This window comes from Jaculus jaculus, chromosome 6 (assembly GCF_020740685.1).
Source record: "Jaculus jaculus isolate mJacJac1 chromosome 6, mJacJac1.mat.Y.cur, whole genome shotgun sequence".
Taxonomy (NCBI): domain Eukaryota; kingdom Metazoa; phylum Chordata; class Mammalia; order Rodentia; family Dipodidae; genus Jaculus; species Jaculus jaculus.
In genome coordinates, this window is record NC_059107.1 from 149,996,357 (window position 1) to 150,009,128 (window position 12,772).

At 47.2% G+C, this 12,772-nt stretch overlaps 1 protein-coding gene across 1 annotated transcript in view; it reads left to right on the forward strand.

Moving 5' to 3' along the window:
- The window catches only part of Btbd11 (BTB domain containing 11), a 332,244-nt gene that overhangs the window by 212,756 nt on the left and 106,716 nt on the right, over positions 1–12,772 (forward strand). The window contains exon 3 of the mRNA XM_004650247.2: positions 251–455. Coding sequence (XP_004650304.1) covers positions 251–455 — 205 coding nt within the window. The remainder of the gene's footprint in view (positions 1–250; positions 456–12,772) is intronic.

Below are 12,772 nucleotides of genomic sequence, written 5' to 3' on the forward strand. Positions count from 1 at the left end.
GAGACCCTACCTCGAAAAAGAGAGAGGAAGAGAGGAAGGAAGGGATGGAGGGAGGTTAATGGCTTCCTAAATGGCAGGACTCTTAGAAGTGCATCGGTTCTTGAAACAACGCCCCGCTGCTCTGAACGCTTCCCACCCCGCTTGATGTGGGCCCACTTCAGTGAGCAAGCGGCCCAAGGATCAGCCTCCGCAGAGAGCTCAGGTATGGCTTCTGTCCCTGGAGAATCTAAAGCCTCCCATCTCTCCACAGGTGACCTGGTGTCCCGGGCAATGCATCATCTGCAGCCTCTCAACGCCAAGCACCATGGCAACGGCACTCCCCTGCACCACCAGCAGGGGGCGCTCTACTGGGAGCCTGAGGCCCTGTACACCCTCTGCTACTTCATGCACTGCCCACAGATGGAGTGGGAGAACCCCAACGTGGAGCCGTCCAAGGTCAACCTCCAGGTGGAAAGGTAGGCTTTCCCTGGCCCCAGAGGGCCAGTGAGCAGATGCCAGTGGCCACGTCTCTGTGGTTGGTGTACACTTTTATCTCCCTGCCTCCACTGAGGAGTCCAAATGAAGGGTGCCGGGGGACAGGGTGGGAAGAGCTGTTCCTTTCCCAAAATGCGCTGGAGCGAAACCTTGTGCCCTGACGGGGTCATCTTGGAGCCAAGTGGGGTCTAGGAAATGGCTTTTCTTGATCTAGGTCACCACCGGGGAGCATCTGCAGATCTTACAGGATCAGGGGCTTCTGGGGTGTCACCTTTCCTCCATCTTCTTTTCACCATGGCCACCCTGGGCTCGCAGAGGTACCCATTCGGCTCAGCCAGGAGGGATCTGTCACATGGATTGGGAGGCTGGGTTGCTTGGAGGGAAGCCACTCAGTTGTCTCTGTGACGTGGACTGCTCACGGGAGGAGAGGAGCTGGGAGGGACTTCTGCTCCTGCAAGCGCTGCCCTTCGCGCCTCAGCCTCAGGTTTCCCTGCACCCGAAAACCCCAGGATTCTCTGGGGAGTCCCACCCTATCAGAGTGGCTACCTGGAAGCACTGCTCCTCTCCTTTCCTCCCCTTCATCCTTCCTTTCCCCATTCTGTCAGGCCCCACCTGGACCCAGGCTTCGCTTGCTCAGTACAGCAGGGAAGGGACCCCATTCTGGAGAAAAGGACAGTAAGCTCCGCGACAACAGCCCCCGGGCTCAAGTCTGGGCTCTTCTGGCTGAAAGCTGAGTGGCCTTGGAAGGGTGCCTTCACCTTTATCTGCAAGGCAGGAATACAAAAAGCTAATCTTTTCTTTCTTTGTGGAGTGAGAGAGAAAGAGAATTGGTGTGCCGGGGCCGCAGCCACTGAAATCGGACTCCAGACCTAATGGGCGGGTGCCACCTCGCGCTTGCCTCACCTCTTGTGTGTCTGGCTTACCTGGGATCTGGAGAGAGACCCAACATGGGTACTTGGGCTTCGCGGGCAGGAGCCTTAACTGCTAAACCGTCTCTCCAGCCCCGGAAAGCAAACTCTTCATAGGGCTGTCAGACACGTAAATGAATGGAACAGTGCCAGCCCACGGAAGTGCCCAGTGCATGCCGGCATTCACTATTGCCATTGTAGCTATCCACATATAGCCAAGCAAGTCCCATCTTGGGCTCAGTATAGCACTCTTTTCTGTCACTAAGTGGTTCTTAAAAGCGCAGTGGATGTTGTTTCTAGGAATCATGATTGATTAGGCCTAGCTGGGCTCCATTGCAAGCCCCACTTCTCGGTTTTCTGTTAAGGTAAGAGGGTGGAGATGGTCTAGACAGATGTGGCTTCTTGACTGTTAGGAAGCTCACATTAGTCATCAATCCTATCTAGAGTATAAGGATCGGGGGACACCCCCTCCACCAGGTCTCTCAGTGTCCAGGCCAAACTGATAGATACCCCAGGGACATTAACATATGGAAACATGTCCCATGTGGAGAAATGCTGAAATGCCCTTGGTCCTAGGGCAAAATCTAAGCCCAGCCATACACCAGCACCTTGCTTTCTCTAACTGCGGAAGCCCTCTCTCCATCACAGCCAGACATTGCCTCTTCTGAACTCCAGAGCCCTTTTGTCTCAGCTGACTTTCTTCTTCCAGTTCCCACTGTCAAGTCTCACACTCTCAGGCCGGTTCCTCTCGCAGGACCCCATGCCCCCCGGCCTGCACGGTCATTTGCGATCCCGTACCTGTTCCTGTGCTATGTGCTGCCCGTCAGCTCCGTGAGGCCAGACGACAAACACATCAGCCTGGCCCGTCACTGTACATCCAATGCCAAGGTCAATGCCTGATGGACAAGACATACTTGTAGAATGAAAGCATGGAGAGACTCACTGCTGCAACTGCCCATGGGACCCATGCCTTGGAGTGCTCACATGAGCTCAAAACTAAAGCCATCATGTCCCCAAAGCCACTGCTCCTTCTATCTCCCCAGTCTCTAAGAATGTCACCACCCCTGGCTTTAGAAAGCTAGTACTTCCCCCCCCCACACACACACACACCATCACACCTGCATCCAGCTGGTCAGCAGGCCTTATCCATGCTGTACCTGGACACCCCTCATTTCTCAGTTCCCTTCTGTCCACATGGTTGCCGGGGCTGTTGGCCAGGACCACCTTCTCTCTTACTTTGGTTACTGAAGTCGATTTCTCAGTAATCTCCCTGCAGGTCATACGTAAATTTCCCTAGCAGCTCTGCCCTCTGCCTTGGTCCCCGGATGGAGCTTCTAATATCTAAATCCATGATGTAACATGTCCTGCCTCAGTTCAGTCACACTGTATTTCTCAGTTTTCCCGTCTTGGATCTGTCTCTGGATTCAGAACATAGCTGGAGCAGTTGGAAGTCTAGGGAAACCCTCTAAGGATTCCAGAGCCTCTGGGACACATTCGAAAGAGGCCTGAGCTGTGTAAGAGAGAAGAGAGAACATGTCCCATTTACTGTGTTTTGTTTTGTTTTTGTTTCCTATCATCCCTCCGTGGTTGAAATTTCTAAACATAAAGTGGAAGTTAACACATTTCAAGTTTTGATTGCTTTTTTCTTCTGGAAAGCATGTGGTCTGGGGAGTCAAGTAGACCTCTGTTGTGAATCCCAGCTTGGCTTCTCATTGCTCTGAGAATCTGAACAAGTGCTGATTGTACCTCTGTCATCTGTAGAATGAGAAAAGGCCATCCTCCTGGGACAGGTACAAACAATGTGTTAGATATCAGAACTCAGACACACAGGCATACGGAGAACCCTTCCTCACAAAAATGTAGCTGATAACATAATTTTCTTTTCCCTTTCTGCTCTGAAATGCTTCATTGTCCCTTCAGAAACCTGTGAGTTATTCCTTCTAGAAGAACAGCTATTTCTTCCTGTTCCCTAATAATGGTTTGATGTTTAGCAGCTGAAAACAGGCATAAAAGGACATCAGAGGAAAGAAATCTGATTATTTTTGAGTCACATTTACACTGGCTTCAAATGCTTCCAAACAAGAATTTCCGGTGGGAGTTAGGACTCCACTAGGGAATTACCTCCTACCCCAGTCATGGAGTGTCTCCTTTGTTCTCTATTCGGGTTGTCGGGTAAGGCCATGACCTCGTCAGCCTTTCAAGAGCAGAGCTGGTATTACTAGTTTTCCTCCGTGCCCAGCAGAGAGCCTAGGGAATGTTTGATTGGCTGATAATGCGGACTGTATCATGCCTCACACCGTCTCGTCTACTCACAACTTACTACATTGTTCTGGATGGTTCCATTTTTCCTTGTGGCATTTTAAAGAAGTTCAGTGTATATGTGAAATTCCGATCTCTATGTTTTGTTTTGTTTTGTTTCCAGGACTTTGGTTACTATTCCTTGAACTTCTAAAACCTGTCAGGCATGGAAGATATTGTTTATTTTTTTAATATATTTTTTACTTTTATTTTTTCTTTTTCACTTTTCTTTTTTTTAATTTGTTTATTTTTATTTAGTTGAGAGCAACAGACAGAGAAAGAGGCAGAGAGAGAGAGAGAGAGAGAGAGAGAGAGAGAGAAAGAGAGAGAGAGAATGGGCCAGGGCCTCCAGCCATTGCAAACGAACTCCAGATGCATGTGCCACCTTGTTCATCTGGCTTACGTGGGTCCTGGAGAACTGAGTCTCGAGCTGAGGTCCTTAGGCTTCACAGGCAAGCGCTTAACTGCTAAGCCATCTCTCCAGCCCTTGTTTATTTTTTTAAATAATTTTGTTTATTTATTTGCAAGCAGATAGAGATAGAAGAGAAACAGACAGAATGTACACACCAGGGCTGGACAGATGGCTTAGCTGTTAAGGCACTTGCCTGCAAAGCCAGAGGACCCAGGTTGGATGACCCAGGACCCACATAAGCCAGATGCATAAGGTGGTACATGTTTCTGAAGTTCATTTACAGTGGCTGGAGGCCCTGGTGTGCCCATTCTCCCTCTCTCTCTCTCTCCTCTCTCTCTGAATGCTTCTCTCTCTCTCAAATAAACAATAAAAACATTTAAGAAAAAAAAGAATGGGCATACCAGGGCCTCCAGCCACTGCAAATGGACTCCAGATGCATATGCCACTTTCTGCATCTGGCTTTACATGGGAACTGAGGAATTAAACTTAGGTCCTTAGGCTCTGTCGGCAAGCACCTTAACCACTGAGCCATCTCTCCAGCCCCGATACTGTTTATTTTAAAAACAAAAAGCCTCAGACAACGAGCTGAGGGGATGGCCCAGTGTGTGAAGTGCTTGCTATGCAAACATGAGGGCCTGAGGTCCTATAAGGCCCAGCAATAAGAAACTGTACCAGCCCTGGGGTGATAGAAATGGGAGGATCCCTAGGGCTTGCTGGCTCCTGTAGCCAAATCCGCAAACTCTGGGTTCAGTGTGAGACTCTGGCTCAGTAAATAGTGCCTGAGAGAAATACCAACTGTTGCCCTCCAACCTCTACACACATGTGCATGCACCCAACCACACACACATGCTCCAGCACACCTACACACATGCCATCAAAAATGTAAGATTTATGATTAAGCTGTTTAGTTTCCAAACAGTAGTGATAAGTGTAAGCTCCTAAATGTTGAAGGTAGGCTACATTTCAAAATTAGAATCATGTGGGCTGGAGGGATGGCTTAGCGGTTAAGGCACTTGCCTGCAAAGCCAAAGGACCCAGTTTCAATTCCCCAGGACCCACGTAAGCCTGATATACAAGGAGATACATGCATGTGGAGTTTGTCTGCAGAGGCTAGAGGCCCTGGTGCACCCATTCTCTCTCCCTCTCTCTCTCCCTTCATCCCTCATTCTCTCTCTATCTTTCTCAAATAATTTTGTTTAAATAATAGAGTCATGTTATGTCAAGGACAAAGTTTTCTTTTCCACTGTCATTATTGTTGCTGGAAGTATCCGTGATTCCTAGATGTCTTTAACCATGGCATTTGTTGTGGCATTTGTTGCCACAAGGTGAATGACTAGTAGGGTAAACAGGAGTGCTTCTTTGCTTTGGGAAGCTGGTGCTGTGTGGGAGGGATAATGAACGTCTTCGCTGGGAAGAGAAACCCTGAGGCAGTTCTGCCCGCTCCCAGAGCTGCAGGGAACAAACCAGAATTTAACCCCAGGCAGTAACATCTCCCCATCCCTTTGTGAATATAAATAGAGGTGGCAGGATGCCTACCAGGGGGACCTTGGCCACAATCATGAGTATACATTCAATCACAAAATTGTCACTTATTGGAAGAAAACTAAGAGCATAAAGCAAAACAGTCTCTTTTTTTAAGTGTTTATTATTCTTACTATTATTAACAAGATGTTTTGAATGGATGCATTGTGTCTTGGTACCCTTTCTTCCCTCGTCCCTGCCCCAATTCCGTTGGGGATACTCCTCAGTGGGGTTGCAGGGATTCCCCATGGGGTTGTACTTTATGTGTTGTGGGAGCTCTAGTCACTTATTTTTTGGGGGAGGGAGGAGGGAATGTCTCTGGGCATGATGTCTCAACCTGTGGCTCTTATAATCTTTCCAAACCCTCTTCTGCAAAATTCCCTGAGCCGTGGTGGGTGAGTTTTAAGTCTACTTCAGTGATGAGCTCTTAGGAGCCTCTGGATCTCTGCTTGGGTAGGTGTTGAGTATCCTCAGGGTCTGTCTCCTTCACCCTGGTGCTGATGATCAGGAATAGCATGGAAGCAGCACTCTTGCTCATCTCTGCTTACCTCTGTGGTTTCAGCTGTGGCTTGGCTGAAGTGTGAGGGGTAGTTTATCTCTTGGGTCTTGCTACCTTCTGAAAAACAAGAACAGATTCTCCAATGGAGAATGAAGTCAGCATAGTTTAAATGGGATAAGCATTATTAATTTAGGGAGAATTTGATGTATGTAACCCCTTTTTTTTTTTGTTTTTTTTTTTTTTTGGTTTGTTTTGTTTTTCGAGGTAGGGTTTCACTCTGGCTCAGGCTGACCTGGAATTCACTATGGAGTCTCAGGGTGGCCTCGAACTCACGGCGATCCTCCTACCTCTGCCTCCCGAGTGCTGGGATTAAAGGCGTGCGCCACCACGCCCGGCTGTAACCCCTCTTTTAGCCAAAGACTAGTGAGAACTTGACACTGGAGAACAAAATCTTTGTCTCCATAGGATTCTGATCTGAGAGAACTGATACATTATGACAGAAACGACACTGAAAGTAATATTCAGTCCTTTCATGGCCTTCTCTTTTAAAAACTTGAACTCTGGTTGAATTTTTAAATAACAGTATACTGTTCATAAGATAAGGCATGTCTGTTCAATAAACTTCATCTGTATTTCTGTTAACCCAAGAAGAGTTTGTTTAACTTGCCCAAGGGGCCTACATCTAAAGTTGGAGCACTAGCAACCTCCAATCTCTGCTGACAGTCTCTAGACTGTTTTTTGTTTAATTTTTAAATTTTTATTAACATTTTCCATGATTATAAAAAAAATCCGTTGGTAATTCCCTCCCTCCCCCCTGACACTTTCCCCTTTGAAATAACATTCTCCATCATATTACCTCCCCATCTCAATCATTGTACTTACATATATACAATATCAACCTATTAAAGAACCCTCCTCCTTTCCTTTCTCTTCTCTTTATTAGACTGTTTTGTTTTAAATGACTGATGGTTTTAAAAAATGACAATGTTTGAAAAGTTCATCTCTCATTCCTAGAGTTTTGGGGGTTTTTGTGAGCTTCATGAATGTTTGTAGATACAAAATGAATACATTTATTAGGTAAAATATGAGTACAAAAAAAGCAATAAGGAAGAAATGACAGATGATTTCTGTGAATATTTCCAAGCACTGTGTCAGGTGTGTTCCTCCCCCAGGCTTAGTTCTCTGTGGACATACAAAAGGTGTTTTGGTTATTTCTCAACATAGGGATACAGGGACCATGAGGTATTTATTGTTTCATTAATCAAGTTCATTGATTAACCTTTGAAAGCACTATTTATCACTGGGCGTGGAACGCAGAGTCAAAAGACACCTTGAAATAATGTTCATTTGCTCTGTGTTGAAGATGAGGCCCACTGGATCATAGAATTTGTGTGGAGTCACAAGCACATTTGCAGAGAAGTTGCCAGATGGTGCCATAGTGCCCTTGCATAGCTTTTGCCTCTTCTGAGAATGCTCTTCCCACCCCAAGCCCACTCCCAGCCTTTGTCTCTGTCCTTCAAGGATTCATCTCATTCTGCATGAACCTTGCCCTCCCACCTGATGGAGGGATCAGGGCCTATCCCCACCACATAGTAGGTACCAGAAGCATGTTTGCAGAATGGCATCTGTGTCCTGGATCACATCCCCAGTGCAAAGTCAGCAGCCCTTAGAGCAGTCCTGGCTCTGCAATGCACAGGCTGTGTGCCCTGGGGGCCAGGTTCCTTAGCTGTCCATCACAAACAATGCCCACTCATTGGGGCTGTTGGTGACCAATTAACTCACATCTGTGCCCCCACACAGTCACTGACACCCAGATGCTTCTTCCACATTGACCTCTGACCTTTTCTGTAGACACTGCAAGACATTTCAGTGAGCACTTAGGAGGTGGCTGGCCCTGTCTGACTTCCTTAAGTGCAATAATCCTCCAGCCCTCACAGAATCCCGAGGAACGAGCTATGTCACCTTCTCCTGTCTACAGATGCAGCCAGATGAAGTCAGGGCCTAAGGTCATAGGCATCTGGATGAGCGCAGGGAATGGAGCTATATACTAAGGAAACAGAAAGTACGTCAGCAGGGCAGGAAAAAGAAGAAGAACAGAACACAGAGGCCAGTCTTGGGCAAGAAAGGTCCTGGGTGCACAGTATAGCAAACTGAGCTGGCTGGGAGGGTAGATCTGTGATCTTTACCTAAAACCTCTGTGGCCACCCAGGGCTGAGGCTGCACTTGGTCTATGTCTGACCTGCCAATGTCGAGGGGCTTCCAATCCCAGCCTCCTCATGTGCTCACATCTGGGTTCTTGGAGAATTCTCCACCCACCTAGTCATCATGGGCCACTCCATACCTCAGGAGTGGTCTCCCCCACTAAGGGACCCATCTGTTGGCAGCACCCTCTGGGCCCCCAGCTCAGGAAGCTGCCCCCAGCTTCAGTTTTCCTACACTCAAATACACACTGAGTTTTAGTTAAATTTATTATACAAGCCTGTCAATAAGGCCCAGACCCAGGCTTACCTAATGCTCTTGACCACAGATTCTAATGAGGACTGGTACTGAGGGGGTCTGCTGTCCAGGACACAGGCTCCAAGATGGACACCCCTGGCCATGTCACATTGCCCCATGTGCCCGGCTTCTCTTAAATGGAGGGACTGCAGAGAACAGGTGGGTGGGGCACCCTGGCCAGCACCTCCTTGTGTATAATGCCTGTAGATTTGTATGTGACTCCTTTAATGTTGTAAAGATGCTGATGTACAATTGCCTTATATTTGTGTAAACACATTGCATTCCCAATTCATGTCATAAAGGACACTATAAAGAAAAACAAAAACACTAAGGTGGGAGGAAGATGGAGTCACGGAGGATCAGGACTTCCTTCACTCTTCAGTGAAGATAAAAAGGGGACTCTGGGCAGGAAAGTGAGGAGACCACAACTCTACCCAAGATCTCAGTAATCTCTTCCATGAAGCACAGGATGCTGGTGGGGTACCATCATTCCGTGAACACCTACTGTGTGTCTGGCATGTACCATCCAAGGGCTTTATATACAGTGTGCAATGGGATTCTCACTCAAACCCCACTTCCTTATCCTCAGGTAAAAAAAAATTAAATCTTTGACCTGAAATTGATTCTAAGAACATGTATTTCGGAATCTAAGGATTGCCACAGTGCATTAATTATATCTCTGCATGGATGTAGTGTATGCACATGGGTGTGCAGACACATGCACACGTGCGGAGGCCAGAGAATGTCAGGTGTCTTTCTCTTTTCACTCATTCGCTTGTTTCTTTGTGATGGAGTCTCTCCCTGAACCCAGAGCTGCTGTGTTCACCATTTTTTTTTCAGTCAGTAAACCCTAGTGATTGATCTTACCTTCTTAGGACTGGAGCTGTAGACGTGTGTGGCTGCATCCAGCTGTTTACATAGGTCTTGGGAAATAGAACTCAATTTGGGCAGTCTGGGGCCCTCAGGCTTGCATGGAACGCACTCAGAAATTCTGCCCCATCTCCCCTGCTCCAAAAACCTTTAATATTTGATGACAGTGTGTGTGTGTGTATGTGTGTGTGTGTGTGTGTGTGTGTGTGTGTGTGTGTGTCCTCAAGTGTCAGCGTCCGGAATGGTGGGGGGGGGAGTCTATCTTTTTTGAGATAGGGTCTCTCATTGACCCTGGAACTCATAAAAGTAAATTAGCTGGCTGTCCAGTGAGTCCCAGGGATCTCCCTGTCTCTGCCTTCCCAGTGCTGGGATTACAAGTGTGCCATCACACCCAGCGTTTCCACTGGGGATCTAATTCAGGTCCTCATACTTGTGCGGGAAACTCTACCCACGAAGCCTTCGCTCATGCCCCAGGAAACCCTACTATTTCTTCATTTGTTGCTTGTGTGTGGTGTGTGTGTTATGCAGTGTGTGTGTAGCATATGCACATACGTGGGCCCTTGTGGCGCCCCGTACACTCCCCTGCGCTGGGGAATGTCTGCCTGGGTTGGTCTGAGCAGAAGCTCAGGTGTCCCGCTCTTATCACTTGTCTGCCTGGTCTTGTTTCTGAGCCAGAGTTTTCTGGGGGTTTTGTTTGTTTGTTTAGTTTTTCGAGGTAGGGTCTCACTGTAGCTCAGGCTGACCTGGAATTCACTCTGTAGTCTCAGGGTGGCCTCAAACTTACAATGATCCTCCTACCTCTGCCTCCCAAGTGCTGGGATTAAAGACGTGCACCACCACGCCTGGCTCAGAGTTTTCTTTTTACTGTTTCCAGAGCTTGCAGGGCTCCATAGATTCTCAGGTCTCTGTTCCCTTGTGGGACTGGAGTTATAGGCATGTGTGGCCATGCCCAGCTCTTTCCAGGGCATGTGGAGACTTGAACTCTGGCAGTCTTAGACCTAGAAGCACATTTAACCATTGAGTCATCTCTGCAGCCCAGAAAACCTTTCTTTTGTAACACAGAGATTGATGAACTAAAGTTGTCCCCTGGAAGAGTGACTGTTGTGGTCACCTTCCAGTTGCTGGGATAAAAAGCAGCTGATGGGAGGAGAGTTGTTTTTGTTTTTTGTTTGTTTTTTGTTTCTGTTTTGGTTTTTTAAGGTAGGTTCTCACTCTGGCCCAGGTTGACCTGGATGGAATTCACTAGGTAGTCTCAGGGTGGCCTCGAACTCACGGCGATCCTCCTACCTCTGCCTCCCGAGTGCTGGGATTAAAGGTGTGCGCCACCATGCCTGGCTGTTTTTGTTTTTTGTTTTGGCTTACAGTCTGGAGGGAAAGCTCCATGGTGGCAGGGGAAACATGACAAGAGCAGAGAGGCTGGATATCACTTCTGCCACAGCAGGTGACAAACAGCAACAGGAGAGTGAGCCGAATTCTACCAGAGGGGAGCTGTCTGTCACACCCTTACTAAGTCCGTCCCCAACAACACACCTATCAAATTGCCATCAGCCGGGAAACAAGCGTGCAGAACACATGAGTTTATGGGAGATTCAAGCCACCCCAGTATCCATTTCCCAGGGCTGAGTACTTACATTTAAATGAGCTACAGTCAAACCAAACTAAAGTACCAATCTCTCCAGGGCCATGAGCCTCCTTCCAAATGCTTGGCAGCTGGTGTGGCTCCTGGGGTGCTGGTGGACCTTGTGATGGACAGCAGGGATCTAGAACATTCCTGTCATCACAGAACTTTCTGTGGAACTCAATAAAAGTAGCAACCACCACCCCCTGTTTTAGGACCATAGCCAGGCAACTCTGGACTCCCAAAACACCCTGGACAGAGTCATTGGCAATCAGGGGCCAGCTCACAGCCCATCTGTAGGCACTTCCCGTTCTTTCATCAACTTTGTTTTAACTTGCTCAGTGGGTTTCATTATATCTTCATACATGTATGTCATGTGATCAAGTTTGTCCCCTGATACCTTCTCTTGTTCCTCATCTCCCCTTCCTAATAGATCTGTTCTACTCTCACACCTTGCCGTGGTATGGTGACTCAGTATCCTTTGGGTTTTCCAGCTATACCCAGATTGGTACGCCTGAAACATGTGGAAGTTCCATTCTTAGCTTTTTGAGGAACCTCCATACTGGTTTGCATAGGGCCTGTATCAGTTTACACTCCTATCAGCAGTGTATAAGGATTCCTCTTTCTCCACATCCTTGCCAGCATTTATTGTCATTTGTTTTCTTGATGACCATTCTGACTGGGGGGTGATGGAATTTCAATGTAGTTTTGACTTGCATTTCCCTAGTGGCTAAGGATATTGAACATTTTTCATATATTCATTGGCCGTGTGTACTTCATTTGAGAACTGTCTGTTCAACTCACTTGCCCATTTATTGATTGGATGGGGCTTTTTTGGCATTTAATTTTGTGAGTTCTTTATATATTTTTGATGTGTTGCTGGTTAAATTTTTTTCCCATTCTGTAACTTGTCTCTTCACTCTTCTGAGGGTTTCCTTTGACGCTCATCTATCACCAGGTGAAGTTATTTCCCATGCTGTTAGAGTCCTCTTCAAAAAGTTCTTGCCAATGCCTCTATCTCTAAGTGCTGGTTCTCTGTTTCCTCTAGCAGTTTCAGAGTTTCAGGTCTTATGTTAAGGTATTTGATTCATTTTGAATGGAATGGATATTTTTTATTTTAGAGAGAGCATGAGAGAGAGAGAAAAAACTTGGCACGCTAGGGCCTCAGCCACTGAAATCAAACTCCAGATGCTTGCACCACCTAGTGGGCATATGAGACCTTGCACTTGCCTCACCTTTGTACAGCTGGCTTATGTGGGCTCTGGAGAGTAAACATGGGTCCTTAGGCTTCGCAGGCAAACGCCTTAACTACTAAGCCGTCTCTCCCACCCTTGAATGGATTTTTTAAAGGGTAGGAGACAGGACTCTCATTTCATTTGTCTACCTGTGGATATCCAGTTTCCCCAGCAGCATTTATTAAAGAGACTATGTTTCTCCAATATATGATTTTGGCAGTCCTCCTACCTCAGCCTCTCAAGTAAGTAGGACCGTACCTCTTTATCACAAGGCCTGGCTTAGAGCTGTGTTTCCTAAAGCAACCATCATTAGCATCACCATTAAATCTCTCTAGATATTCATAGCATGCCAGGCTGTCTTCATAGTAGTTCATTGCATCCTCACAAGAATATCGCGAGCCTACTGGTATTGTTCCACACCACTGTCCTGACCCTGCTGCT